Raw genomic sequence first — 25782 nt, forward strand, 5'->3', positions numbered from 1 at the left:
AAAGAAAGAAAGAAAGAAAGAAAGAAAGAAAGAAAGAAAGAAAGAAAGAAAGAAGGAAGGGTGTGGTCAGTGGAAGAGGCTAGAACACAAGGTGGGAGAGAATAGAAGAGGCTGGCTTCTTGGGGGGACAGAGTAGAATAGCCTGCAGGAATCCAGCAGGCTCTTGGTAAGTGTCTGTTGAATGAGTAAAGAATGAAGAGAAGGAAATGGATGGAGAGCTCAGAACAGAAGGTCCAGGCAGTTCAGGGGTTGGGGAGTTTCACCCACTCTCCGCCCATCAGGCTCCCACCCCCACCTGGATGCCCTTCCTCACCAGGAACACGCCATGGGCATACAAATGGATCCCCAGCTGGATGCCATTGACAATCTTCTCCCGGGCCCACTTGGGGATCCCGAAGTTGGCGATCAGGGCCATAACAGGAACGGCAAAGAACCTGCAGGGGAGGTGCTGGTTCAGTAGAGACACTGCCTCTGCCCTCTTCCCCACCCCATGGCCCCAGCCCCCCTGCCACACACACACGTAGGGCCCAGGTGTGTCCCAAATTAGAGAGAAACCAGTGTAACCTTCAGAAGCCAGAGATTAAAAGGGGGCAGGAATCCCACTGGCCTGGGAAATTCTGGAAGGCAAAGACTAGGTTGAATTTAACTCCATTCCACCCCACCCCAAATCCTGGCACCTGATAGGAAATCAAAAGATGTTTGCTGAATGCATTAACATATGATAATAACAATTAAGGACTTAACTGCAAGCCAGACCTGTCTCTAAGCTTCTCACAATTGTAAACTCATTAACTCACAATGACTCTTCGAGGCAAGTACAATCTCCATCCCCATTAAACAGATGAGGAAACTGAGGCAGGGCAAAGTTCATTGATTTGTGTGAGGTCATACAACTTACAAGCTTTAGAACTGGGATCTGAGCCCAAGCAGTCAGGCTTAGAATCTGCCTACCGTACGACTATGTTATGTTGAATGATAAAAAATTACAACTAGCTTTTATTGAACACCTACTACGTACCAAACACAAGGCCCTTCTATAGTGCCCTAGGCATGCTCAAGGTAACTCTTTATGGGTAAGCAACCTGAGGCTCTCTCTCTCTCTCTCTCTCTCTCTCTTTTTTTTTTTAATTTGGGAAAATAATGTTTTCCAGGTCACGAAGTAAGTGGCAGACTGGGTCTGCTGCCTGACTTGCAAGCCCATCAGCCTCCCTGAGGAGGGTCTGAGAAATGGGAAGCCCCACAAGACAGGGACAGCTTGGGGGCCCAGCACGTCTCACCAGAGGGTGTAGGCAGCAAAGAAGGGCACGTAAAAGGGCTGCTTCTCCGGGAAGTGACGCAAGGAGATGAGCACAGCATAGCAGAACCACACGTAAGCCGCCACCTGCAGCCCAATGAGCCCATAGCCCGCCGGCGACTCGTACGTGTATAGTACCTGGCCTGGGTCAAAGAACTGCACCCAAGGGAAAGGGTTCATCATAGCTTTGACCTCCTGCCCTCCACACAAGGACCCCAGACCCTAGGCCCCTCCCCCCACCGGCACCCAGGGAGCAGAGCTATTGGGTCAGGACAGAAGCAGCAGGAGAGAACAAAATGGAAATAGAAGGACATAGAGGTAGAGTGAGGGTGAAAAAGAAAGAGAATACATTCTCTACCAGGGGTCCAACATGGGGCTAACCACCTACCATGCGTAAGTTTTTCCATTTGCGTCAACCCAATGAGGTGGGTCTTCTTAACACCCCCACTTCGCAGAGGGGGAAACTGAGGCTAAAAGGGGCGGCTTTTGGCCAAAGGCAAAGCCAAGGTGATATAAAGCCTTAGAGGAGCCCTCTGGGATAAATAAGACCCTCCCAATTTTACAGAAGAGGAAACAGGCTTAGAGGGGGTGGGCATCACCCAAGGTCAGCTAGCTGGGAAGTGGGAGAGCCAGAGTGGAATCCAGGTCTGTGTGACTCCTGAACTCTCAGTCATGACATTGAGTTTAAATGTGACAGACAGTGAGAGACAGAGGGAGGAGGAAGAAGGCTCCTCAGAGATGGTGAAGAGAGGAGGCATGCACTTAGAGAGACAGATGGGCAGGCAGAAATCGCAGAGTGGGAGAGAGCGAGCCAGCTAGAGTGCGATGTGGGGAAGGGCTGGCAGACAGGTGGAGGAGGTGGCCAAAAGCTTGGGGAGGGGCGGAGAGGCAAGGCCTGGGCAGTGGGAAGCAGCACTCACCTCAGCCTCGTAAATGAGCAGCACCACGTGGGTGAGAGTGTACAGGGTCATGTAGACAGACAACTTCACGGAGCCCGAGTGGCTGATTCGGCCCCTGGCAGCAGGCCATGAAGGGAGACAGCAGGGGTGGGGGCTGTCAGGGAGAAGCGGGAAGCCATCCCCCCCAGATCCACCCCAGTGTCCTGTTCCCTAGCCCAGCCACACCTCCCCCCAGCACTCCCTCCCGCCCCAGCCTGGGCACCGTGTCACTGTGAATCCCTTCCCCAGAAGGATGAGCATCAGCAGGAAGATGAGGAAGCTGGAGGAGAAGAGCAACTTGGCTGGGAGAAGGGAGGAGAGGGCGTCTCAGACATAGGGCTCAGAGAGAGCCCAGGCACCCTCCCCTGGCCCACTCCATTCTCACCCAAGATCTTCAGACTCTCGTTGCCAATGCCATCAGTGGCATACTGGCCCCAGTAGATGCAGAAAAACAGGAGGCTCAGGACTGAGGGGAGAACGGGCAGAGGGAGGAAAGGACAGAAACCAGCTTTGGGGCATCACTGTTCCCTAGCATTATGATCCAGATGGCCAGAACCCCTCCTTCATCCCCATCAGGATTCTAGACCATTTACGCCCACTGACGTCCTAGGAGACTGGAGCCCAGGCCCCAGCCCCTCTTCTTCAGGATCCAGATGTCCAGGCCCCCAGCCCCTCCTCCCTCAGACCCAGGGGTCCTGGCCCCCAGCCCCTCCTCCCTCAGACCCAGGATCCAGGCCCCCAGCCCCTCTTCTTTTCCTCAGACCCAGGTATCTGGACCCTATGTCCCTCCTCTGACAGAACTCAAAAGCTGGGATACTCTGAAACTCACCCTCCACTCCTGCTGCAGCCATGAACATTTTGTAAGTTGTGTGGAGCAACTGACGACCTTTCAGTAAATCTAAAAGAAAAGTAGGGGAAGGTGGTTCACAGACAGGAAGGGAGACTAGCTCATTCCCCCAACCCTGCCCCCCATAACTCCTAACCCCACCACCACGTACTGGACTTACATCCAAAGTAACAGGAGAGGAAGAAGATGAGGAGGAAGATGAGGAGGAAAGTCACATCTGTCTCCAGGATCCCTGCCAATTTTGTAGAAGGAGGAAATGATTCAGTCAAAGCTGGGTGTCCCTCGGCAGTGAGCACCCAACTCTAGACCTCCACAAAGATTCTGGTTTCTGGGTCCGCAATGCTCACCAAACTCATCAGCCGAGAAATGCCGTGTCCAGAAGGACTTGCCATTGGTGAGGACCATCTCATACTCCAACTGCAGCCCATCTCCCTGTGGGAAGTGGGGAGGCCTAAGGGGGGGGGGGGGCCTGGGCAGGTAGAGGGTCACCAGGAAGGCAAGGAGGAGAAGGCCCAGGTGGCCGGCCCAGCCTCTTACCCCACACTTGCTGAGTGCGATGTACCACCACCTTTCACGAACCGAGCGGAAGCTTCGGCCACTGGAGCAGCTCAGGTAGCGGGTTCCGTCCTCTGACACTACCTGGGAAGGAGCAAGAAGTAGGTTGAAGCCTGTCTGCACAGCCCTCGGGCCCTTGGCCTTCAGCATCTGCCCATTCCCCCATACCTGACAGCCTGACCAGGCATACTGGGTGGTGAGGTTGATGACCTGGTTGTTCTCAGGCCTGATCACTGACTCCTTGGCCAGGCAGTCCTGGGGAAGGCAGGGACATGGTCACTCCCTGGCCAGCCTCGGCCTTCTTCCCTCTCCCATGCACCCTCCTCACAGCCTTCACCTTGTCCCCTGCCTTGTACACAGCCGGCCACTGGGATGGGTCGTCGAAATAGAGGAGGATGTTCTGACAGCACTTGGCCTGCAGACCCAGAGATTTTGAAGTTTGAGGGTGTACAGGGAACTGGGGTAGCCCTTGCCTTGGGAGGCCAAGGGAATATCTAGCCTCAGCATGGAGAGTGGTGGGGGAAGGCTCACCTCAGGGTATCGGAAACGGAAGTCCAGTCGGCCGTAATCCGAAAGAAAGCAAAATCTTGTCAGGAACACCCAATCCTGGAAAAGAGGCCCAGTCCTCCTGAATCCTTGAGAACTCCCCAACTCCATAGACCCCCCCCCCAACTTTCCTTCCCTACTCTTGGGTACCTGATTTCCAGAGAAGCTTAAGGGGACCAAGTTACCTCCAAAATTCTTGTGATCCCTTTACCTTGGGTCCAGGATTCTTGTCTCAAATGCCCCCCACACAAGTTTCTTCTCCTCCCCTCAAACACTTTTCCCATTTTCCAAGTGCACTGAGAAAGGACGTGGAGGGCCAGGTGCCCATCCCGGCCACCTTCAGTCCCAGACACCATCTGACTGGCATCCCCCGGTTATCCACACGAATGCCCCACGGTGGTCCCAGAGACCACCTCCTACTGGGTAATATTCCAAACGGCCCTCTCCTGGCCCTGAGCAGCAGTGTGAACTCCAGGCTCTCTACGGAGTGAAAAGTGCTGTCCCTTCAGCACCACCTTGGCGTTCTCCCAACCCCCACCCCAAACTCTCACTCTCCCAACCCGTCCCTCCTCCCCGCCCAGCTCTGACCTCAATGTCCCTCCTACAACCCTCAAGTCTCTTCTCGACCCCACGGCGCCTCTCAGCCCCAACCCTGACCCAGTCCTCCCTATTATCCCCAGCCCCAATCCCACCGCGGCTCTCAGGGACGGCCTGGGAAGGGCGGCAGGGGGCGGGGCGGCACCCTTCTCCTTCCCTTCCCTCCGGTCCCCAGGGGCCCGGCGAGTGGCAGGGGAGGGCCCAGCGCGCTCACCTCCTTGGAGCTGAGGTTGCCCCGCACGTACTTGGCCCGGGCGCGGGGGGGCAGTGGCAGCAGCAGGAGCAACAGCGGCGGCAGCAGGCGGCACAGAGCGGGCGCGCGCGGGGGCTCCATTCCGCCCGCTCCGGGCCCCGGCCCCGGCCCCAGCTCCGCTCCGGCTCCCGCTCCGGCCCGGCGACGGCGGCGAGAGCGCGCGGGCCGGCCAGCGCGCGCCCCCGATTAAAGGGGCCGCTGGGCGCCGCTCTCCCCGCCCCCTCCTCCGGGATGGCCCAGCCTGGCGCCTTCTCCATCGGCATGGGAGAGGACGACCCCTCCCCATGCTCTCTACTCCGCCCCAGCCTCAGTTCTCCCTTCTGGGACTCTCCCTGATACCTCTTGCTCCCCTTGTCCTCCCCTGAACTCACATTCCCCCGAGCCGTGCCTCCTCCTCCAGACAGCCATCTCGGGATGACCCCCAACGTACAGACCCCAGCTCTGCCCTGACCTCCCCGCCAGCTTAGACCCCAAACTGCTCTTTGATGGCTCATTCCTGCCCTCATGACAGCCATCCCCAGCAGTGTCCACCCGAGATCCCATGGGCTCTGTGAAGTGCCCACAGAGACACGGAGGCTGGAGAGGGTGAACCATTTGTTCTGGGTCACAAAACACGGAGATGGCAGAACGCTGGGCCACAGTCACTACATTCCATTGCCTGACCCTGTCCAGTCACTGCTCACCGGGGTGTGAAACCGGGTTGCTGCCAGAAGAGGTGGTGTTGTGAGAAGCCCAGAGCAGACCCAAATCAACCCTCTGGGTTCAAAACCCAGCACTGCCACTTTCTCATTAGACTTCAGCCAAGTCGTGTGATCTCCCAGTTCAGTCCCCTACCGGCTGGTACCAACCTTATGGTTTCCCAGTGGGCAGTGAGGATCCCTGGAAGGCTTTACAGAGCAGCGTCCAAGTCCCTCAGCTTCATTTCCCCTGATCAGATTCCAACAAACATTTCTAGCTTCATTCCTCCCCCTCCACTGGGGAAAAAAAAAAAAAATAAAAAAGTGCTGCTCCTCAAAATATCATTTGAAAAAACTTTCTAAGCCAAGGGGCCAAGCAGAAAACATAAGTGCACAGAACACTTTCAGTGGAGAGTGTGGGACCCATGAAAAGGCAGCCTCTGCTACTTGGCTTGAGCCAGTTGTTGCCGGAAGGGATAGTAGGTCCGCTGCCAGATTCTTTTCCTTCTTTCTCTCTCTCTCTCTCTTGTTTTTTTGTTTTAGAGAAGCCAGAAATGTTAGGCTTTTTTTGTTTTGCTTTTGTTTTTTTTTTTTTTTTTTTAATTTTTTTTTCAACGTTTTTTATTTTATTTTTGGGACAGAGAGAGACAGCATGAACGGGGGAGGGGCAGAGAGAGAGGGAGACACAGAATCGGAAACAGGCTCCAGGCTCCGAGCCATCAGCCCAGAGCCCGACGCGGGGCTCGAACTCACGGACCGCGAGATCGTGACCTGGCTGAAGTCGGACGCTTAACCGACTGCGCCACCCAGGCGCCCCTGTTTTGCTTTTGTTTTAAAGCAAACTGATTTGTGACAGTAGGCAATTAATTCAAAAATTTTAAATGTATGTTGGGCCAAAGTTAAAAAGTCTGTGGGGTAGATTCAGGCCTCGTCTCCCATTCCGGTCGTGATCTTGCACACACGGTTCCTATGTCCACTGGACCAGGAGCCCATCGAGGGCTGGACCTGGACATGACTCACTCTAAGTCCCAGGATATCCTAGGAATATGGACTGAATGAAAATGGTTCCACATCCCCTATTTGCCCTGCTCCAGGCCTTGCACATACTGTCCCATAAAGCAGCGTTTCTAGAATTCCCTGAAATGTTCTTTTCTTCCTCTACTAGTAAGTTCTTACCAATCTTAAAATGTGTAAAGGTCTACATCTGCTCCTTTCTGAGGAACTCCCTCATCCCCAGGGACGAATCATCACTCCCCCCTTGGACTCCCTCAGCCCCTGCACCTCTCTGTCCCCAAGACGCAACCATTGGGGCTGGAACTGTCTGTGCCCACCACTGGACTGGGAATCTTCTGGGGACACAGCCACAGTAGCACTCCCTCTGGGGCCCCAGCATCACCAGAGCTGAGCCTGGCACATAGTTGGCTTCAGTGGGTAGATGCATTGGACTGACTGAACCCCAGGTTTCCCCAGCCTGCTGGCCCTCAAATCCCAAGGAGGTGACAAGTGATGGTATCTTCCCCCTCCATCTTGGACCCAGAACTCAGAGCAAAGCAAAGCTGCTTGCTTGGGTCGGCCACTCACTGAAAATCAAGGGGACCATGAAGAAGGTACTTTATTGAAGTGATCAGGAGTGCGGGTTTCCTGCCCCTAGCCCAGCCTCAGTCCCCTCAGTACAGTCTCATAGGTGGAAAGGACCAGGCCTCTGGGCTGCTCTGGGCCACCACCCAGGAGAGACTGGGCAGTGGGGCAGGAGGGCTGGGGCTCCAATCCAGGGCAGAGATTCGGGGCAACAAGGGTGATGGTGGCTGAGGCAGGGGTTGCTGTGGGCCGACCCCCCAGGGCCGGGGAGGGGGAGGTGTGGCAACCAGCCAGATGCTTTTCAGTAGGTCAAAGGCTGTTGGGGGGCCCCAGGCTGCCCCAGATGGCGAAGGCAACAAGGGCAAAGGCGGTGGCCAGGGACCTTTTGGTGGCACCAGGCTCACCCTGTGCACCAGGGGAGTGCTGGAGGTGTGAGGCATGGAGAAAGTGAGCTCCTTTGTCCTCTGTTGCCTCCTCTGCCTCCTCTCCCCTGGGGCCTGCTCTGGGCTGTTGATCCAGGAGGGTGTCATCCTTCGTCTTTCAGGGCCCCCAGGCTTGGTCCCTGGCACAAAGGAAAAAAGCATGGGAGACAGCTGAGCTACAGCAGACAAGGAGGAAGGGATCACAGGATGTACGAAGTGGACTCACCTGGTAAGGGTGGCTGGCAGTCACGGAGCACCAGGGTAAGGTCAGGCACGCAGCCATGGCAGGCCTGTAAAGTGCCCACGATGGCATCCCTGGCCTCCTGCACTAGGTTCCTCCTGGGGAAGGCCTGTGGCAGAATCAACTGGCACTGCAGCTCCTCCAGCAGCTGCCCCAAGCCAGGGAGCTCTGGGGGACTGGGTGGGCCTGGGCCTGAGCCTCTAGGCACCTGGTTCTCCTTGCCCCTTGACTGGGGAGCTGGTTCTTGGGCCCAGCTTGGGCTTGAGAAGCGTTTGATGGGGAGTGAAGGGGTGCCGGGCTCCAGGGACCCACTGCTAAGCAGCCGTGCCACATCCAGAGATTTCACCTCATGATTAAAGAGACCCCGGTGCTCCCGGCTCAGCCGGCCCTGCGTTATGACCACGACCTTGGGAACAGTAGGGGCCACAGGTGGATCCTGACTGGTCACAGGAGGATCCTGATGGGTCAATGGCCGGCGGCTGCCCATCAGGGCCTCGTTACGCTCCCGCCTTGTCTTCCGACGACGGACACGACCAGATTTCTCAGGCCGCTGGAAAGGCTGGGGGCCTGGCCCCCGGGGGTCCATAATGTTCTGGAAGAAAAAGATAGGACAGTCATCATCATGCCGATAAATCAGGGACCTAAAAGTGAATAGTGAGAAGAGAAGATAGTTTGGGGTGAGGTGGAAGGCCTATTTACAGAGACAAGATGAGAATAAGATAGTGGGTGGGTAGGGAGTGATCGGCAAAGACTTGGTCAAGGAAGGAGTCGTGGGGGTTGGATGGGGTCAAGGGAGTCACGGTGAATGGGGAGGTGTGTCAGAATAGAGAATAGACAAGGGGTTACAGGGTACTGGGACATGAGAAAGTAGCTAGAAGATGGGGGATGTGGACGGGATCATGAGACCACAGGGTCTGGTGAACTAGAAGGAATTATGGACAGAGGAGAAATCCAGAAGTAGAGAAGGTACTGGAGAATGCAGAAAGTGGAGTGAGATGGTAGAGAGAGAAAGGCAGAAGAGACAGCAACAAAGAAGTAGGAGAGACAGAGAAGACCTCGGGAAAACAGAAAAGGCAACGGAGGAGCTACCAGGAACTGGGCCTAGTCATGGGAATGCGGTGGACTAGGGTAGATGAGGCAAAGGCGGGCAGTTGAGGTTAGGAAAGGGGGGTACGGTTGGTGGGGGCTAGGTAAGGGTGGAGTACCTCACCTCCTGGCCCAATGAAGCCCGTCCCCCACCCACCCCACGTGGCTGTGGGGTGCAATGGCTTCTTTTCCACGGTAACCTTAGTTCATGACGCCCTGTGGACTCCTCGGGGCCTCACGCACACTACACGCATGCGCGTGCACCGCCCACGCCCTTTGACTTCCTGCTCTCGTGAGGCACGAGGAACAGAGTGCCGGTTATGGTCCCACCCTTTCCAGCCTTACTTCCAGAAATCTCTCTCATTTGTCCTTAGGCATCTCCCATACACCAATCTGCTGTGAGACTCGCTGGGCCCGCCCCCTTCATGAATGCTGATTGGCTTAGACTGTCTCTCGCGGAAAGCCGTGAGGCGAGGCACAAGGGGAAAAAAGGGCCATGGCAGTCTCCACTTGCAGCGGGTCCCCAGACAGTCACAGAATTCATCCCTAGAGAATCAGTATAGAGTCGTCATTCAGAGCTAGGATCTGGAGTTAGGCTACCTAGGTTTAAACAACCCAAACTGGCACGTTTGAGGTGTATGACCTTGAAAAGTGTGTAACTGCTCAGACCCTCGATTTCCTAATTTGTAAAATGGAGCTGATAGTGCCTCCTTCGTGTGGTTGCTGTAAGTATAAAATGAGCCAATACATCTAACTTGAAACAGCACTTGGTTTGAATGGAATGAATGCCTCGAAGCTGTTTCTCACTAAGCTTTGCTTCAGCAACGGCTTCTCTACCTTTTCAACTTATCTACCGACACTAGTCCCCTCAGACTTTAAAATCAAGCTATAGGGGCACCTGCGTGGCTCAGTCGGTTAAGCCTCTGTCTTCCATTCAGGTCACGATCTCACGGTTGGTGAGTTCAAGCCCACACACAAGCCAGCTTCAGATCCTTTGTCTCCTTCTCTCTCAGCGCCTTCCTTGCCTGCTCTCTCTCACTCAAAAATACACATTTAAAAAATAAAATAAAGCTATGGCCAGAGTTTCCCCACGCCCTAATCAGCTATATTACCTGTGTAATACAGCTTACCCAGACTTCCTGAGTTTTCAAAGCCAAACTCAAATACTACTCCTAGGAACCCCCTACTCTGAGTCCTTCTCTTTCTCCTTCCCCTTCTCCACCTCTCTTAATCACAACCTTGATCCTTTCCTCATCTCTGTGTCTGGATCTGTCTTCCCCAACACACTGGGACAAGGCCAGGATTTGACCCATTCGTTTAATAATCATTTAAGTTCCTGTGAACAGCCATAGTACTTGGTACTATGAGTCAGGCCCTGTTCCAGGCAAGTGGACTGAAGCAAAACATGATAAATAAGACCATATTTCAGTATCAACCTACCTAGAAAGAATGGATAGATGGGAAGGTCCCATTTGGAAGTGGAGCTACGGGAATATAACCAGGAAGTTTAGGGGAATGTGGGACCCCCACCTGGTCCCTGAGAAGAGGAAGAGTTGGGAAGAGTTGACATTTGAGATTAATATGGGCCGGGAGGGGCCGACCTTAGGTGGCCTTGGCTATGGATGTAGGCTTCAGAGCTTAGACACACCTGTGGGTTTAGAGAGAGGAACAGAGGCCACAGATCTGCAAGATGAGCTGGGTGGGAGGGGTGCCAGGCTGGACCTGGGCCTTGCAGCATCTCTAATTTCCTTTTTCTTTCTGTACCTTCTTCTGCCCTCTTTGCAGGGCCTGTGATGTTTATAATGCAAAGATGTGTAGTTTAGATTTTATGCCACAAAAACTGGTATTTTTGAGCAGGGGAGGCCTGCGAGCAGATAGGATCACTTAAGTCCTGGCTCTCTCTTAGGATGTCTCCTTACAACGGAGGCTCTATTTTTCACATTTTGCTATCTTTTTTTCTACCCACATCAATAGAAAATGGGAGCGTCCCCACCTAGCCAGGTGCGTACGAGCCACCCCCTCAAGGGATCCAGGAATGGACTCGTCCACTCATTTCCCTCCCCCACCACCACGTGAATGACACGCGCGCGCGCGCGCGCACACACACACACACACACACACACACACACACACACACACAGAGCTGGCGATCCCTTCCGCACATTTCTCGCTCTACAGCAAACGGATTCTTCCCCCAAGGAAAAACTCTAGATTTCCCCCGCCCACTCTCGGCCTTTCAGGTAGTTCGCCCCTCCCCCTGACGCCGGTGTGGCGTGTGGGGTTCCTCCCTCCCCTATGGGTGCTGGATGATCTCGCCTCCCCGTTCCCAGGTGCCCGGGTGCGCTGGCCGCCGCCGCCCGAGCTTGAGCGGCCCGGGCGGGAAGCACCGGACGAGCCCACTGCGCGTCCGCCGCGGGGGAAGCATGGGTTCCCAATTCCACCACCCCTTTTAAGTGAAGGTTTCCGCTCCTGCAGAGGAGGCGGTGCCCGGGATCGGCAGTAGTCCTCGCTAGAGTGCGGGCGTCGGGACCGTCCATTGTTGCCTGGAAGGGAGGGGTGGGCGTGGCGGAGCCACCTCCTCGGCCGACTCTCCCGGGTCGACCTCGCTCGCCAGTCCTGCAGGAAGGAGCTGCGGCGCCAAGATGAGCGGAGAGGAGAACCCAGCCAGCAAGCCCACGCCGGTGCAGGACGTGCAGGGTGACGGACGCTGGATGTCCCTGGTGAGCGACCCGGCCCGCGATACTCAGGAGTCCGGGAGGGGCCTCAGGAGAGCAGTTGGTTGGCGCCACTCTCTCTGTGGGATTAGGAAACTGAGAGCAGTTGGGGTGGTGGAAACGAAGCGGGGAAGCAGAGTGGGGCGGGCCAAGCAGCGCGCGTGCCTTTGACTCCCCTTGTACGTCCCCGAAGCACCATCGGTTCGTGGCCGACAGCAAAGATAAGGAACCCGAAGTCGTCTTCATCGGGGACTCCTTGGTCCAGCTAATGCACCAGTGCGAGGTGAGGCCCGTCCCCCATCCCCTTGCCCCACCCAGGCCTGTGCCCTCGCTGACACATCTGGATCAGAGCCCAAGCCAGACAGGGATGAGGTACCCGAAATAGCCTCAGGCAGCACCCACACCCAAACCTCCGTGTAAGATGCAACATTCTACTGAGAAGGAACTGTGTGACCAGTCTTTGTCACATGGGTTTTTGTGTAGTGAGACTTGAAATCTTAAAATGAGGCTTTCTTGCAAGAAGATTGCCTGAAGTGAGATTCTATTGTTTGCTTAAGGTAGTGCACAGCCCTAATGGATGTCCACAAAGCTGTAGTCTTTCCACCAAGTGAAAGTCAACTGTAATAGCTCTCCACAAAGGGGACTCAATTATGTTACGTTTCCACTAAGTGAGGTCAAACCATGATGGCTTTCATCAACTGTCACTGCTGTTGGTTCAATGCATGCATGACTCAAGCAGAATAGGTTTCCATAAAGTGAGTCTCGCTTCTGTGGATCTCCATGAAAGTGAGACTGTAATAGGTTTGCATAAAGCGAGATTCGACCAGACTGCCTCCATAAGGCAGGGCTCTTCCATTATATGTGGCTTGGACAGAGGGTGGTGGTCCTTGTTGCCAATGCCCTTGTTGCCAATGTACCCACACCACTTCTTGTCTGCAGATCTGGCGGGAGCTCTTTTCTCCTCTGCACGCACTTAACTTTGGCATTGGCAGTGACAGCACGCAACATGTGCTTTGGCGACTGGAGAATGGGGAGCTGGAACACATCCGGCCCAAGGTGAGCAGAGCTTCGGTGGGCAGCTAACGCGCCCCAAGCCTCCCTCCTGACCGCTGCTTCATGCCTTTCTTTCCACAGATTGTGGTGGTCTGGGTGGGTACCAACAACCACGGGCACACAGCAGAGCAAGTGACTGGTGGCATCAAGGCCATTGTGCAACTGGTGAACCAACGGCAGCCCCAGGCCCGGGTCGTGGTGCTGGTGAGAGGGTGGGAGGGCAGGGAAGAAAGAATGGCAAGTGTAGCTGCAGCCGGCACAGTTCTGGGCAGCATGGCACAAAGCAGTGGTTTTCGGGCATAATCTCCAGTTGAAGCTTGCTACATACCCAGCAGCTGTTGTTAAGGTGTTCAGGGACCAGGTAGCTGCTGTTGCCCAAGAAATTGCTGAAGATTCTGGGGGGTGTTGCAAAACTCAAAACAACTAGCCAAAAATAGGCGTTCCTGGGGTGAATCCAGGCTCCATCACTTCCAGCTGGAATATTTCCTCCTCTGAAAGAGGGGTTGACCCTTTGCCATGGTGTCATTTTTGTGATGGATACTTGGAAAGGGGCTGGCACCCAGAAGGTACTTGCTGAAGGGAGTCTCGGACATGGTATCAGGAATTACCCTTCTGATCCCCCACTACTCCATCCCTGGTATATTCTACACCTGGCAACTTCCTGGTGAGGGTGAACAGTTTGTCCCAGAGAACAGGATACCCAGATGTTGGTAGGATGTCTCCTCACAACTCTTGGTGGCCTTTCTCAGGGCCTGCTTCCGAGGGGCCAGCACCCTAACCCACTTCGTGAGAAAAACCGGCGAGTGAACGAGCTGGTCCGGGCAGCACTGGCTGGCCACCCACGGGCCCACTTCCTGGATGCCGACCCTGGCTTTGTGCACTCAGACGGTACCATAAGTCACCATGACATGTACGATTACCTGCATCTGAGCCGCCTGGGCTACACACCTGTCTGTCGGGCCCTGCACTCCCTGCTTCTGCGTCTGCTGGCCCAAGACCAGGGCCAGGGTGTCCCCCGGCCAGAGGCTACACCCTAAGCATCCTTCTTCCCCATTAAATTCTCATTCCTTAGTCTCCCGTTTCTTGCTTTATGGCCAAGCCCTTCTGGGTATCTCAACCTTAACTATGATCTCTGCGACCCTGCAGCTCCGGAGGATGCTCTGTTTCTGCCTGAAGCAGGCATCACCAGTCCATCAAGGTACTCAGGTTCTTGCAGGGTCTAGCAGATTTTTACTCTCAGTAACACCCCAGGCAGGCACCATCAGTCAGTAACACACTAGGTGAAACCAGTTTGCACACACTACCCTGCAAGATCAAAGTCAAATAAGAATTCTGGGAACATACTGACCTAGCAGCCAAAGCCCTTCCAAAGCTGCCTTCCCCGTTTTGCCGAAGATTTTCCCCTGGCTGGAGCTTCTGGTGCTCTGGTTGTACCTTAGATGCCATTTCCTACGGAAGCTTCCTGACCCTCCCCATCACAAGCAGTCGTGCCTCCACAGGGAATCTATCTGTCTCCCCAGAGGAGCACTGTCCACACACTGAGGGATGTAACCCAGGAGGCTCCTTTTGGCCTGGGTGCAGTGCTGGCTCAGGCCATGTGGGGGCAGCAGGGGTCACCGAGAACAGCACTGTATCTGGGTTACTGGGCAAACCCAGCCCAGTACCACCTAGGCTCAGACCTCTCAGGCCTTCCTGAGCCCCCAGATGTTGGGACGACTGTGAGAGGCATAGTAGGGACAGGGACTTCCAAGTGCCAGGGCTGAAGACAGGCTGTTCAGTCCACAGTGAGTCAGGGTTCTCGGCCCACAGGGTCCCTCTGATGTGGGGAGGGACTGCATTGGGAGGAAGTGTATAAGCTCCTTGACCGTTTGGGGATAGTACAACCCACCCCACCCACCCCTTCTCCCTTTAGAGTGGGCAGCCACACAAGTGTGTTAAACAGCTTTAATTTCGGCTTCTCGGCACAGTAAGAAATATTGCACATGATCAACATGTTTTGTTCTGGGGATAGGGACAAGGGTAGGGGGAATCACCTTCTTAGAAAGTACAACCCAAGTTGGGAGGGCAGAGGGGGTGGGGAGAGAACCCTCCCCATGCCTGTGGCAAAGTGCAGGAGCCCCCACCCCAAACTAACCTGAGTCCAGCCCCTCTGGGGAAAAAAGGGGTGCATGAACTCCCCCTACTCCACAGGCACCTCTCCCTGTGGCCCAAGGCCCGTGCTACCCTCCAGCTTGTAGCCCTCACATGAGCCATTTTGCATAAAGTACAAGTGAAAAGGTCTGAAGGTAACACACTCCAGGTTATATACAGGGGCTCCGTGGAGGCAGACTGTGCCCCTGCTTCCCCTCAGCTGCCCCCCGTCACAGGGAGAAAGCTGTGGGGGGACGGGGGATAGACAAGAGGAGCAGGCCTCATTCCGCCCCAAACTAGAAAGGACGAAATGGCTTTATTGGGGAGGAGGTAACCATCCTGCCCCCCCATTCCTGCCACCTACGTACTGTCCATGTCCTGAGGGGGGTACGGTGGGTCCTGGGATCTTCTTGGGCCCCTCACCTGCCTGTGGCAGCTGTGGAGGGGCCAGGGGGTGGGGGGGAGGGCTGGGGGGGGGCCCCTCCCAGCCAGGCTGTCCAGGACCTGGCTCTGGGGGTGGAGGCAGTGGCGGGGCAGCCGAAGCTGTGCCAGAGTCCGAGCCAGGTGAGGTGGGGTCGGGGCCCCCAGCGGGGCTGGGAGTGGGGACAGGGGCAGCAGCAGTGCCAGTGGGGGGTGGTCCGGGGAGGGGGGCCTCAGCTCCAGGGGGCTGCTCCGTGGGAGTGGCCGCCTGCATGATCTTCTGGCGCACCTCTCGGATCTTCAACTGCAGACAGACCTTGGAGGGGAAGATGTCTGCGTAGCGTGCCTGGAAGGCTGCCGTGGCCTGGGCTGGGGACAGAAGGACGATGGGGGGCGGGGAGGGCAGGGTGAGATGAGCAGGCAGGTCCTCTTTAGGGGCCCCCCCAAGACTCCAAGATACACTCACCCGATGGGAAGAAGCCATGGTCCTGGAAGAGCTGCATGACCAGGGCCCGGCGCTGGTCCAGGGTGCGCCGCAGTGAGGAGTATGGCACCTTCTCGTATTCCAGCTCCCCGAGCACATCCTCGGCTTCCGTACCTGGGAGCAGCACAGGGAGGACAGTCAAGGCTACGGCAGCAGCCTGCTCCCTGCCCCCGCCACCGTCTGGATGTCTGTTCAGCCCTCACCGAATTCTGTAACACAGCAGAGTTCAGAGAAGGCACCTGCCTCCGGACTCCACCAGACCTAAAACCCACCCTCCCATCCGTGACCGGCTGTCCTTCCCCATCACCACCGTGCATCTGTAACTCCACTGCCAAGACCCCGCCCTTCTTAAAGGTCCTAGGTCCCCCACAACTCCGCCTGCCTCGGTGCCGGCACCTGTACGGTCAAAGGTGAAGATGTCCCCCTCGCACTTGGCACTCTTAGGGGTGTTGGGCTCTGAGCTGCAACTGGAGCGTCTCCTCATCTTGCGCTTGGGCGAGGTGGGGTCCTCGGGGGCCGAGTCCAGGTCTGTCCAACAGAAGCAGGCTCAGCGGAGGCAGCCCTGGTCTGCCCCCCACTTAACCCAGGTGCCCCACACTCGCCTACCGGTGGAGTTCTTCCTCTTCTTGCGGTAGGAGCCCAGGATGGCGCGGGGGGGAGGTGGCCAGAGACTGCAGGGTAGGCGAAGGCAGCACCTCCTCAGGCCGGAACTCGGGCAGCTCAGCAAAGCGCTCTTCGAAGTCCACCTCTGACAGGACCCTGCTGGAGAGCCGGCGGGGTCACCTCCCCTGCCTGAGACGGCAGCTGCCTCCCTCTCCCTCCCGCCCTACGCGCTCTGCCACGGAGCCCAGCCCATGCTCACTTGTCCACAGAGTCAAAGGTCTTCTTCAGGGGCGGGGGCCGCACCTTCACCTTCTTGCCGGTACCAGCCGCCTCCTTGCGCTCGGGGGTGTCCCCAGCTGCCCTCCCGCTGCCGCCCTCGCTGCTGCTGCTGCTGCTACTGGGGGCTGGGGCCGGAGCTGGGGCTGGGCTGGGAGGGGTGGGAGGCTCCCCACGGCTCTCCAGGCCTAGCCCAGGGACTCGCCAGTCTGAAGATGAGCTGGGGAATTTGCTGGCCTGGGGTGGGGACGGCAGGGAGACGGAGGACACTGGATTCAGACTCGCTGGGGCAAAACCTCCAACAGAGAGCTAGATGCCAACCACCCAAGCTGTACAGCTCTGGAGAAGACCCAGCCATACAGACAAGCAAAAGAGACAGAAGGGCTCCCCTCCCCCAACACCCCCAACCCCTGCAAACAAGGACAGAGTTCGGGCAGGTGTGCAGGTAAGAAGGATGGAGCAGAAAAGCAAACAATGGACTGAGACGCCGAGCTGTGTGGCAGCACGATCTGCCTGGCCTGCTTCACACTTACCATGGTCTCCGGGCCCTTGGTGCCTGTCCGCTCCTCAGCAGGCGGGGGTGGTGGGGGGCTGCTCCGGGCTGTGGGAGCCCAGGTCTCTGGGGGTGGTGGAGGGGCTGGCGTTGTGGGCTGACCCTCAAGCTCAGACTCAGGGACAGGGGGCTCACGGGCTGGGCCAGGCTCCAAAGGCTGCCGGGATGCAGGGCCTGACCGCCCAGGGGCACCTGCCTCAAAGGAACCCACAGGAATGCTGGCGATGGCCGCCTTCACTTTCTGGGGGGCCTTGGGGGTAGGCCGCTGGGCCTTAGGGGCCACTAAGCTGTAGGTCATGGAGCCTGCTGGTGGAAAGAAGAGCATTTGCTGAGCCAGGCCTGTCTGGAGCCCACCTTCTGGGTCCTCCAAATCACCCCACCCTGGGTTGGCCTGACACCCACCTGTGGCATTAGGAAAAGGACTGGTAGGGGCCGGGGTGGCAGTGGCAGGGGCCGGTGGGCCCTTGGGCAGGATGGTGGCAGCAGGTGGGGTGGTGCTAGTAGCCACAGTGTAGACCAGGCCCGGGGGCGCCTGGGATGGCTGGGCCAGGGGTGCTGAGGAGGTGGGTGCAGGGCTGCCAGGGTAAAACGCCGTGATGACAGGACCTCCGGGGGCTGTGCAGGTGGGCGGCAGCTGGGGGCTGGGCACAGGTGACACGCCCACCTGGCCGGGAGCCAGCAGCGGGGCTTGGCCTGCAGAGACAAAGAGGAGAGGCGGGGGCCCCAGTTAGGGCCTGGGCCACCTCGGCACCACCCTGGGTCCCCAGCTCTTCCTGCCAGGCTGCCCCTCACCTGAAAGCAGGGGCTGCACGAAGGCGGGTCCGCTGGGCCCCAGTGAGGTGAAGCCTAGGGCTACCGAGCTCGTGGGCCCATACGAGGTGACTGTTCCAGCCTGGCTGGACGTAGGGCTGGTGCCCAGGGGCAACGCGTGCCCACCCGCCGACTGCACGTAGGTGATTCTGCCGCAAGGAGAGGAAGGGGGGAGTGAGGTAAGCTGGCCCCATCTCTGGGCTGGCCTCCAGGTGAGGGCTCAGCTGCCATTACCTGGTAGAGGAGGGCAGCAGGACCTTCTGAGGCTGCGAGGTGGGTCCGGAGAGCGTGGCTGGGCTGAGGGGCGGCACCAGGCCGCTGGGTGTGCTCACGGGCACTGGAGTCAGCTGGATGATCTGTGGGCAAGGGCACCCACAGGCTGAGGTGAGGTGGGGACCCAGAATGGGGCAGGGGAGGACCAAGACCTAGGAAGGTGGATCTCAGCAAAAACAGGGAACGCAAAATTTGGAATCCAGACAGAAAAGAACAAAGGAAAAGAAAACATCAAGCAGTACAAAACACAAAGAAAGAAGAAGATGCAGACGCCAAGGGCAAAATCAAGATGTACATATATATTGAAGAAAAAATCCTAAAGACAAAGTTTCAGACACAGACAAAAAGGGAGAAAAGGAAAAGTGACTGAAACAAAGGCACACACAGAAACCGTGGCACAGAAACCTACACCCAGGAGGGGAGGAATGAAGAACAGGTGGAGCCAGGATGCCCTTACCTTGCTGGGTGGCTGGGCACCATTCTGCACAGGTACTGAGAAAGGCGGGCTCACCAGGGGCAGTGGCTGGCCAGCCCCGCCACCCCGCACGGACATGCTAGGGGCTGCCAGGGGCACCAGTACCTTCCCGGGTAGCAGCTGGGTGGAGCCACCCGGGGGCGGGGCCTGCACAGGAGAGACTGACTGGGCTGCAAGAGAGAGAAGAAGTTACAAGAGAGCCAAACAGGCCTGAAGCCCCTCTCCTCCGCTGCTCAGCCCAGGCCTCACCTTTGGGGGGTGGGGCGGAGGGTACTGACTGCAGGATGGGGATGCCAGGAGTGGGTGCGGTGGCAGCCAGAACTTTGCCGTTGGTTGAGGTGCCCGGCGGGAGGGTGAAACGGATGCTGGTGGTGGGTGCGGGGCCGCCAGGAGCTGCTGCCTTAGTCCCAGGGGCTGGTGCCGGGGCAGGAGCCACCTGAAGCTGCTGGGGCAGCGTGGGCAGGATGTACTGCACCTGGGTGATTCCCCCAGCTTTGCCCAAGGCACCTGGCTGCAGGATGCCCAGGGGCACTGGCCCATTGGGACCACTCCCAGCACCTGCTCCTGAGCCTGTAGCAGCCCCACTGCCAGGGGCCCCCTGGGCTATGAACTGAACAGCAGGGGGCGCCGGGGCCCCATAACCAGGTGTGCCCACGAGCAGGTTGGTGACTGTGGCAGGAGCCTTCCCCACAGTGCCCAGTAGGGGCCCAGCCACCAGATGCGGGGCTGGCGAGGTGGCTGCGGCCGACTTCTTGTCCGAATACACTAAGCTTACACCCAGAGGGGAGCTCCCAGGTGCTCGGGACCCAGCGACTGGCTCAGTCCTGGCACCTGCTGTGTCACTTGGAGATGCCTCAGCCCGGCCAGAGGTGGGAAAGGGCTTAGAGGCGATGGGCACAGGAGTGCTACTGACAGGCCGCACCACGTTGGTGACCATGGTGGCAGCTGGGCGGGACAGGGGGGCTGCTGGGGCCCCATAGGCCAGTGATGGGGCTGGGGCTGAGGGTATGCGGGCTCCACTGCCTTCCCGTTCCTCCTTATTCGGGGGCAGGACCAGTGTCTGCAGGACACTTCCTCCCCCCCCAGGAGGTGCTGCAATGACCGAGGGGCCTGGTGGCTCCAGGCCCCCCACACTTTCAGGTCTCTTGCGCCGGAAGGTGGCAGGATCCGTGAACCGGGTGGCCTTGGAAGGTGTTACTGGGCCCCCTGCCCCAGGGAGTGGGGGCCGCAGTGGGCCTGCTGTGCTGCCCTGACCTGACTCCTGGGCCTTGAAGGTCCCTGAGCCCAGTGGGACGGAGGTGGCAGCTGAAGCTGAGGAGGAGGCAGGTGAGGACGAGGAGGAGGATGGGGTGGGCCCATAGCCTTTGCCAAAGGCTGCAGGTGGATCCGGGGGCCCTGGGGGCTCAGGGTCCAGCGATGGGCGGCAGTGGGTAAAGGAAGAACGAATCACAGGCGAGAACACCTTCCGGCCAAAGCCCTGGGTGGAAGGAGGAGACACAACCACATCAAGGAAGCCCGGATACTCACACCCTGCCCATCCCTGTCTCGCCCGGCAGCAAGGCCAGCTGAAGGCCTCAATTCATCCAGGCCGTGACCCTATTCACCACGCGGCAAGTAGCTTGCCCTCTGTGGGCCTCAATCTCCCTGTGTCAATGCACACGAACAGATATTTCCTTTTCCTAGGAAGAGTGAGTGCTACCAGACAACACCAAGTTCCAAGCTCTCACCTTGCTGCCCTCTGGGTCCTCCCCAGAACTGTCTCCGCTCTCGCTGTCGGTCACTCGCTCCTTGCACTTGAGGTCAATGTCAGTGGTGCCGAAGCCATCGTCAGCTGAGGGAGCAGAGAGAACAGCACTGGCATAAAGGCTGGGTGCAGGACTACCCAGGAGGGACAGCATGGAGCCCAGGCTTTGCCCCAAGTCGGCAGTGAGTGTTGTCCATGAATGCTGTTCCTCAGCCTAAGGTGTGCCCACCTGCCCAATGGGGAAGCCTAAGAACATGCAAATAACACTACCTAACCCTGTGCCCGATGGCCTGGCCATCCATGCCCCGGTCTTCCCAGTTTCCTGCCTGGCCAGGAGCTCCCCGAGGGCAGGGCTGGGTTTACTCAGTAGAGCCTGAACTGAATATGCCTCCGATCATAAACAAAGAGAAGAGGGAGCCTGAGGCCTAGATCAAATCTCTGCCCACCCCTCAAACCTCAGCCTGCTGTTCTCTGGGCAGGACTCTGGGCCCTGCCACTGCTCACCAATGACATCATCATCTCCCTCCTCCTCACAGATGACCATGCGTTCTTCATCACTGGTCATGTCCTCGCTGGCGGCACGCTGGGAACGGGAAGCCCGGGTGGGCAGCAGGGGGGGTCTCCCACTGGCCGCCAGGGCACCTCCCTCACCGGAGGCCGAGAAGGGGCCTGGAGTCCCATATTGGGTGGAAGGCTTTGTACCAGAATAGGATGCAGGGCCAGACACCATCTGCAGGGTAGGTACCGGGAGAGTTCAGAGGGGGGCATCACCTTGGGCAACCCTCCCTGCCCGTCTCCCCCACCCATCACACCTGAGTCAGTTCCTGTAGCGCCTGGCTATCTACTTCCCCACCATCCAGGCTGTGGACCCCACTGTGGGAGAAGGCTCGGGGCCGGGCCGAGCCAGGTGCCCCCACTGTGTGCAGACGCTCAGCCCCACACGAGCCACTCCCTGGAGCCTTGGTATCCGAGCTCAAGAGTGTCTGGGCTGCAACGGACAGGAGCTCCGAGGACACTGCAGAGTAGAAAGAGAAGAGTACTGCAGAGTCCAGAAGCCTTTTACCAGCCCTCAGACTGGCCAAGCCATTCACAAGTATTTCTAAATAATGGAAAGAGGAGTTTGGAAACCCCGGGCCACCTGGCAGAAAACAGATACCACCCACCAGCCCGGCATTTCCCAATGGATTTTGCCCTCTGGGATTGCAAGGAGCAAGCCCACTGCTCCCTGGGAGGCAGGCCTTCTTTGAGTACGAGACTGAAAACAAGTAATGTCGTGCTGCCTAGCTAATAACCAATGGCCGGTCCGAGCCTCCAACCCCTCATCTCAGAGAGAAAGGAGAGCCTCATCCTCAGAGAGCTGCAGGCCGGTGCTCACAGAATCACTCCAAAAAAGTGCCTCAGAATGGCACCATGCACACCAGACACGCTCAGTTGGGAGAAGTAGCCAATGAGGGGCTTCCAACTTTGGTTCTGGGAACCAGCCAAGCTGGAGCTGAGATTCTGGCTCCACCGTCTACTAGCTTCCTGTAATTTCCAGCAAGTGATTTTGCCTCCCTGAGCCTCAGTTTCCTCATCTACAAAGCGGGGCACAGCTTTCAAAATTAGAAATTACACTCTCCTTGACATGCACTACGTGCTCACGAACTGATAATGAGATTACTGTTTGGAAACTATCTCTCTGGACCTCCCTGGCTCCTTCACATAAAACAACTGCCAGTTTCTTTATGGATAAAGGTCCTCAGACAAAACGACAGGGCAGAGAAAGGCTTATGGGGCTTATGGGCCAGGGGTTGAGCAAAAAAGAGGGTAGTTGGCACCTCTCAGGGAGGGAGGTGATAGGGCAAGAGAGCCAAGGGGCTGACTGACCTCCAGGGGCAGCGGCAGTCCCCGTCTCTGACATGCTCCGCTCCCGAGTCTCTTTGTGCCCTCCTGCCAGCCCCAGGCTGGTGGGCTTGGCCTCTGAGCTGGACTTCTTCCTGTCCTTGTTGCACCACTTCCAGTCCGGGTGAGCCTTAAAGTGGGCCTCTTTCACCTGGCAGGAGAGAGCGGAGAGACCCTTCACTCACCCACCCCACCAGAGGAAGCTGGGAGGAGCCAGGAGGAAAAAGCGTTACCTGGAAGGCCAGGTCATGGTACTTCTGCTTCTCCTTGGGCCCCAGGGCGTACCACCACTCGCCCAGGATCTTGCTGACGGTCCGGTTGTCCTGGTTGGGGTGACGCTGGTGGACCAGGGCCCGGTGCCGCTTGCTGAAGATCATGAAGGCATTCATGGGCCGCCGAATATGGTCCTTCTCCCGCTGCAGCAGATACAGGCCCAAGTGGGATGGTTAAAACCAGGAGACAGGCTCGGGCAGCCACAGGGTGAGCTGGGGACAGGTAGAGAGGAGGCACCTTGTTGGGGCTGCGTCCATCCTTCTCCGAAGAGGAGTCTCGTTCCTTTGGCAGGGCACTGAGAGACTGGGTCCGGCGTTTCCCGGGTGGCAGGGGCAACTGGATCTCAGGAGACATGATGGAGAGGAAGCTGTGGTGGGAGCGGCAGGGACAGTGAGGGCCACATCTCCAGCCACTCCACCCATTAGCCCCAAGCCTCATGGCACTCACGCATCATCATGGTCACTCTCTGTCTCACTGTCCAGCCGGGGCTCTCCTGGAGGGCCAGGGGCCTCCTCCTCAGTGGTGGGAGGGGGACCCTTTCCAGGTTCCACCACCCCCAAAGTGTGGGGGGGTCCAGGCCCTGGGCTCTCAGGGCACGTGGCTCCAGGTGGCCGCCCAGGATCAGCATTCCCTGTCCCACCTGGTGGCTGCTCGTGAGCAACAGCCGCCGACTCAGCAGGTTCTAAGGGCAGAGAGGCAGATCAGAAGGCTCCCGGGCCATCTGGACCCTAACCCCATGCCACCCCATTTGTGGCCCCCCATTCCTCACCTTTGCTCTGGTTGGAGGCCACTGGGTGGCTGGCAGGTTGCTGGGCCTCACTTGGTTGCACAGAGGGGTCGGGCTGGCTGGGGGCCAGGAAGGGGACTAAGGAGTGCCAGGGGAACACAGCAACAGAGCGAGGTTCCACGTTTGTCCACACTGTGGGAAGAAGCCAGCTAAGCTGTGCAGCAGGAGACCCGGGCCTTGACCCCCAACTCAAGCTCTTTTCCACCCTGGATGAGGTGGCTCCACTCCTCCTTTACACCCCCTTCCTCTATCCCAGAGCCTCGTGGGCTCCTGCGTGCGACATCACTCGAGAAAAACTCCTCCCTGAAAGGTTTCTAGGTTTATAAAAAAGAAAACAGAAGCTAGGAAGGGAAATAGGCCTCACACCCCACTCCCTCCCCCACCTCCACCAGCCCTGCCACCAGGGACCAGGCCAGAGGAACGACTGGCTCCTGTCACAAACCAGGCCATGTTTGACTGCCATCTCATACTCCCAAGGCCCCAAAACCTCAGCAGGGCTAGGAACCCTCCCCAGCCATGCTCCGTTCCCAGCACCCATGCTGGCATCTGACGGGGCCCCTCATCTTGGCCTGCGCTCCCTTTCTCTTTCTTGAGAAGACCGTGGCTTGTTTTCCCTCTCTCTTCTCTGATACCCACAGAGCAGGGTATCAGGTCTTTCTCCTGGCCTCCCTCCCCCTAGCAAAGACCCCAGGGAGCCAACCTGCCTTTCCGGGGCTAGACACAGGTGGCTCCGGCATCTCCCCCACCCCCTAACAAAATCTACTGCCCTCAAAGAGGCCTCCCAGCACCCCTTCCCTCTAAACCTCTCAGCTTATCTTGAATGTAGCATCTAGCCCCCTTGCCCAAAAAGAGGGGAGGGTGTGGTAAACTCCTTGGAAGAAAAGGCACAGACAATGGGGCAGACAAGAGAACTGTTACAGGTCTGTGCCCAAAGAAAGCAAAAATGCCAGGTGTTTTCTTGAGAATATGCACAGGAAGGCACTTCCCTGCCAGGAGGCCAGTCCTAGGGTTTCAACCTTCTGCCCCAGGACCTGGGTAGTAAGAGGGTAAGCACAGGGCCGGGACCCATCCCTGGCGGGACTCCTGGGGCAGGCCTGGGCTAGAAGTGGGCTTCCCTCTCACTGCTGGCTCCCTGGGGGAAGTGGAACCAGCAGAGGCCCCTGTGAGGGAAGACGATGAAGAGAGAAGGGAAACGCCCTAGCCTTGGTCTCCATCATTCCAGGCCTCCCCCTGATCCAGATCAATCTGACCTGGGGTGACCCCTCTATTCCTTCAAAAGCCGGGACTAAGAGAGCCACTGGCCTCGAGAACGGATTGTGCAAGGGGCTGACAAAAGACAAAGTAGACACCATGTCAACAGAAGAGGGATAAGGAAGCCAACACCGGAGGAGGTCTCAAGACGCTCTGAGGACCCCATCCTTCATCCCTGGGGCACTGGGGACCCAAAAGCCTACTCGGTCCTCCAACCCCAAGGACCTGGACCTATCTATGTCCCTCTTCACCAGGATCTTTCTCATCAGGCCTCCTCCTCTGCTGGGTGGGGAAGAAAGGGACCAGCAGACAATGGGGGAATAGTCCTTTGGTCCTGCCCCTCCTCAGTGCACTGCCCTCCAGGTTCCTGACTCTCTCTGTCTCCGCAAAGCATGCCACAAACACTCCAGCCCATCACTCAGTTCTAAGCAAACAGTGCTTCACTCACTTCTCAAGCCCTGTTCTTAGCCCCACTACTCGATCACAGTCCCTTCCCCCTCTCTTCCACACCTAGGGCCAGCAGGTCTCATGCCGCCCCTATTCTAATACACGCTCCCAAGCCAGTTACTCTGCACTCTTCACCTCCGGTGACAACGGACCTGTTCCACCCCATCATCCAAACACCCACAGCTGTGCCCAGCTACTCCCCTCTCCTCACTCCCATCACTCCCGCTACACTCCCACCTGCCGTCACTAAACGCTTGGCCCAGCCAAGCTCTGTAACTTTCCCGTCACCCCTGTACTCTGCGTCTATCACTCTCATACTATACCCCTATCCCCGTTACTCCGCACTTAGCACCCCGACACCTTGACCCCGGCAGTCCCAGGATCCAGGCGCTACTGACCGAACATGCCGAGGCCACGGGAGGCCGCGCCGGACGCGGGCACCAGGGGCCTGTGGGCTGAGTACATGGTCCGGCGCGGGGGGGCCCGGCCGGGGCTCGCGCCTCCTCAGCGGCCGCCGCCACTCCGCCCGCCGCCGGCTCCTCGGCCGTCGCCGCTCGGGCCCGGGGGGAGCCGG

At 57.8% G+C, this 25782-nt stretch overlaps 4 protein-coding genes across 8 annotated transcripts in view; 1 reads left to right on the top strand and 3 right to left on the bottom strand.

Annotated features, from left to right (window-relative positions):
- The window catches only part of TMEM145 (transmembrane protein 145), an 8357-nt gene extending 3180 nt beyond the window's left edge, over window positions 1-5177 (bottom strand). For 2 of the 3 annotated variants that reach the window (XM_040457176.1, XM_040457175.1), the window contains exons 1-13: window positions 4992-5175; window positions 4166-4240; window positions 3972-4049; window positions 3803-3889; window positions 3617-3718; window positions 3427-3511; window positions 3240-3311; window positions 3062-3130; window positions 2618-2698; window positions 2456-2534; window positions 2215-2308; window positions 1278-1450; window positions 314-434 (exon numbers count right to left, since the gene is read on the bottom strand). In XM_040457176.1, the coding sequence (XP_040313110.1) occupies window positions 314-434; window positions 1278-1450; window positions 2215-2308; window positions 2456-2534; window positions 2618-2698; window positions 3062-3130; window positions 3240-3311; window positions 3427-3511; window positions 3617-3718; window positions 3803-3889; window positions 3972-4049; window positions 4166-4240; window positions 4992-5111 (1236 nt within the window). In that variant the 5' untranslated portion in view covers window positions 5112-5175. Of the gene's footprint in view, window positions 1-313; window positions 435-1277; window positions 1451-2214; window positions 2309-2455; window positions 2535-2617; window positions 2699-3061; window positions 3131-3239; window positions 3312-3426; window positions 3512-3616; window positions 3719-3802; window positions 3890-3971; window positions 4050-4165; window positions 4241-4991 lie in introns of all 3 variants that reach the window. The other variant, XM_040457174.1, reaches the window with a different exon arrangement.
- A 2124-nt stretch (window positions 5178-7301) lies between these two features.
- PRR19 (proline rich 19) lies at window positions 7302-11071 on the bottom strand. Its single transcript, XM_040457184.1, has 3 exons — window positions 10683-11071; window positions 7934-8540; window positions 7302-7847 (listed from the first exon to the last, which is right to left on the bottom strand). The coding sequence occupies exons 1-3, from the start codon at window positions 10770-10772 to the stop codon at window positions 7375-7377; spliced, it is 1170 nt and encodes a 389-aa protein (XP_040313118.1). The 5' UTR covers window positions 10773-11071; the 3' UTR covers window positions 7302-7374.
- Window positions 9546-13873, top strand: PAFAH1B3 (platelet activating factor acetylhydrolase 1b catalytic subunit 3). Of its 3 annotated transcripts, none has more exons than XM_040457191.1 (6): window positions 9546-9759; window positions 11649-11754; window positions 11942-12031; window positions 12688-12804; window positions 12883-13005; window positions 13551-13873. In XM_040457191.1, the coding sequence occupies exons 2-6, from the start codon at window positions 11677-11679 to the stop codon at window positions 13836-13838; spliced, it is 696 nt and encodes a 231-aa protein (XP_040313125.1). In that variant the 5' UTR covers window positions 9546-9759; window positions 11649-11676; the 3' UTR covers window positions 13839-13873. The 3 variants fall into 3 exon arrangements, with proteins under 3 accessions (XP_040313125.1, XP_040313123.1, XP_040313124.1); XM_040457189.1 differs by lacking the exon at window positions 9546-9759 and adding an exon at window positions 11163-11274 and having other exon boundaries at window positions 11510-11754; window positions 13551-13872; XM_040457190.1 differs by lacking the exon at window positions 9546-9759 and adding an exon at window positions 11163-11274 and having other exon boundaries at window positions 13551-13872.
- Window positions 13874-14731: 858 nt separating this feature from the next.
- The window catches only part of CIC (capicua transcriptional repressor), a 26429-nt gene continuing 15378 nt past the window's right edge, over window positions 14732-25782 (bottom strand). Inside the window, 21 exon segments of the mRNA XM_040457201.1 lie at window positions 14732-15407; window positions 15410-15720; window positions 15818-15949; window positions 16232-16363; window positions 16442-16490; window positions 16492-16597; window positions 16698-16951; window positions 17248-17573; window positions 17670-17960; window positions 18060-18226; window positions 18312-18433; window positions 18808-18995; window positions 19075-20302; window positions 20553-20656; window positions 21074-21299; window positions 21382-21584; window positions 22436-22601; window positions 22684-22866; window positions 22961-23090; window positions 23171-23405; window positions 23493-23642. Coding sequence (XP_040313135.1) covers window positions 15351-15407; window positions 15410-15720; window positions 15818-15949; window positions 16232-16363; window positions 16442-16490; window positions 16492-16597; window positions 16698-16951; window positions 17248-17573; window positions 17670-17960; window positions 18060-18226; window positions 18312-18433; window positions 18808-18995; window positions 19075-20302; window positions 20553-20656; window positions 21074-21299; window positions 21382-21584; window positions 22436-22601; window positions 22684-22866; window positions 22961-23090; window positions 23171-23405; window positions 23493-23642 — 4760 coding nt within the window. The 3' untranslated portion in view covers window positions 14732-15350.

The sequence above is a fragment of the Herpailurus yagouaroundi genome, unplaced genomic scaffold (assembly GCF_014898765.1).
Source record: "Herpailurus yagouaroundi ecotype Mexico unplaced genomic scaffold, PumYag 220, whole genome shotgun sequence".
NCBI lineage: Eukaryota > Metazoa > Chordata > Mammalia > Carnivora > Felidae > Herpailurus > Herpailurus yagouaroundi.

Coding starts and splice junctions, on each gene's coding strand:
- PRR19 (XM_040457184.1), bottom strand. CDS start 10,772: ATGCTGCAAGGCCCAGGTCCAGCCTGGCACCCCTCCCACCCAGCTCAT. Junction 8,541..10,682: donor TCCTCTCTCTAAACCCACAG/GTGTGTCTAAGC, acceptor TTTTTCTTCCAG/AACATTATGGACCCCCGGGG. Junction 7,848..7,933: donor CTGCCAGCCACCCTTACCAG/GTGAGTCCACTT, acceptor CCTTTGTGCCAG/GGACCAAGCCTGGGGGCCCT.
- PAFAH1B3 (XM_040457191.1), top strand. CDS start 11,677: ATGAGCGGAGAGGAGAACCCAGCCAGCAAGCCCACGCCGGTGCAGGAC. Junction 12,805..12,882: donor TGGAACACATCCGGCCCAAG/GTGAGCAGAGCT, acceptor TTCTTTCCACAG/ATTGTGGTGGTCTGGGTGGG. Junction 13,006..13,550: donor AGGCCCGGGTCGTGGTGCTG/GTGAGAGGGTGG, acceptor GGCCTTTCTCAG/GGCCTGCTTCCGAGGGGCCA.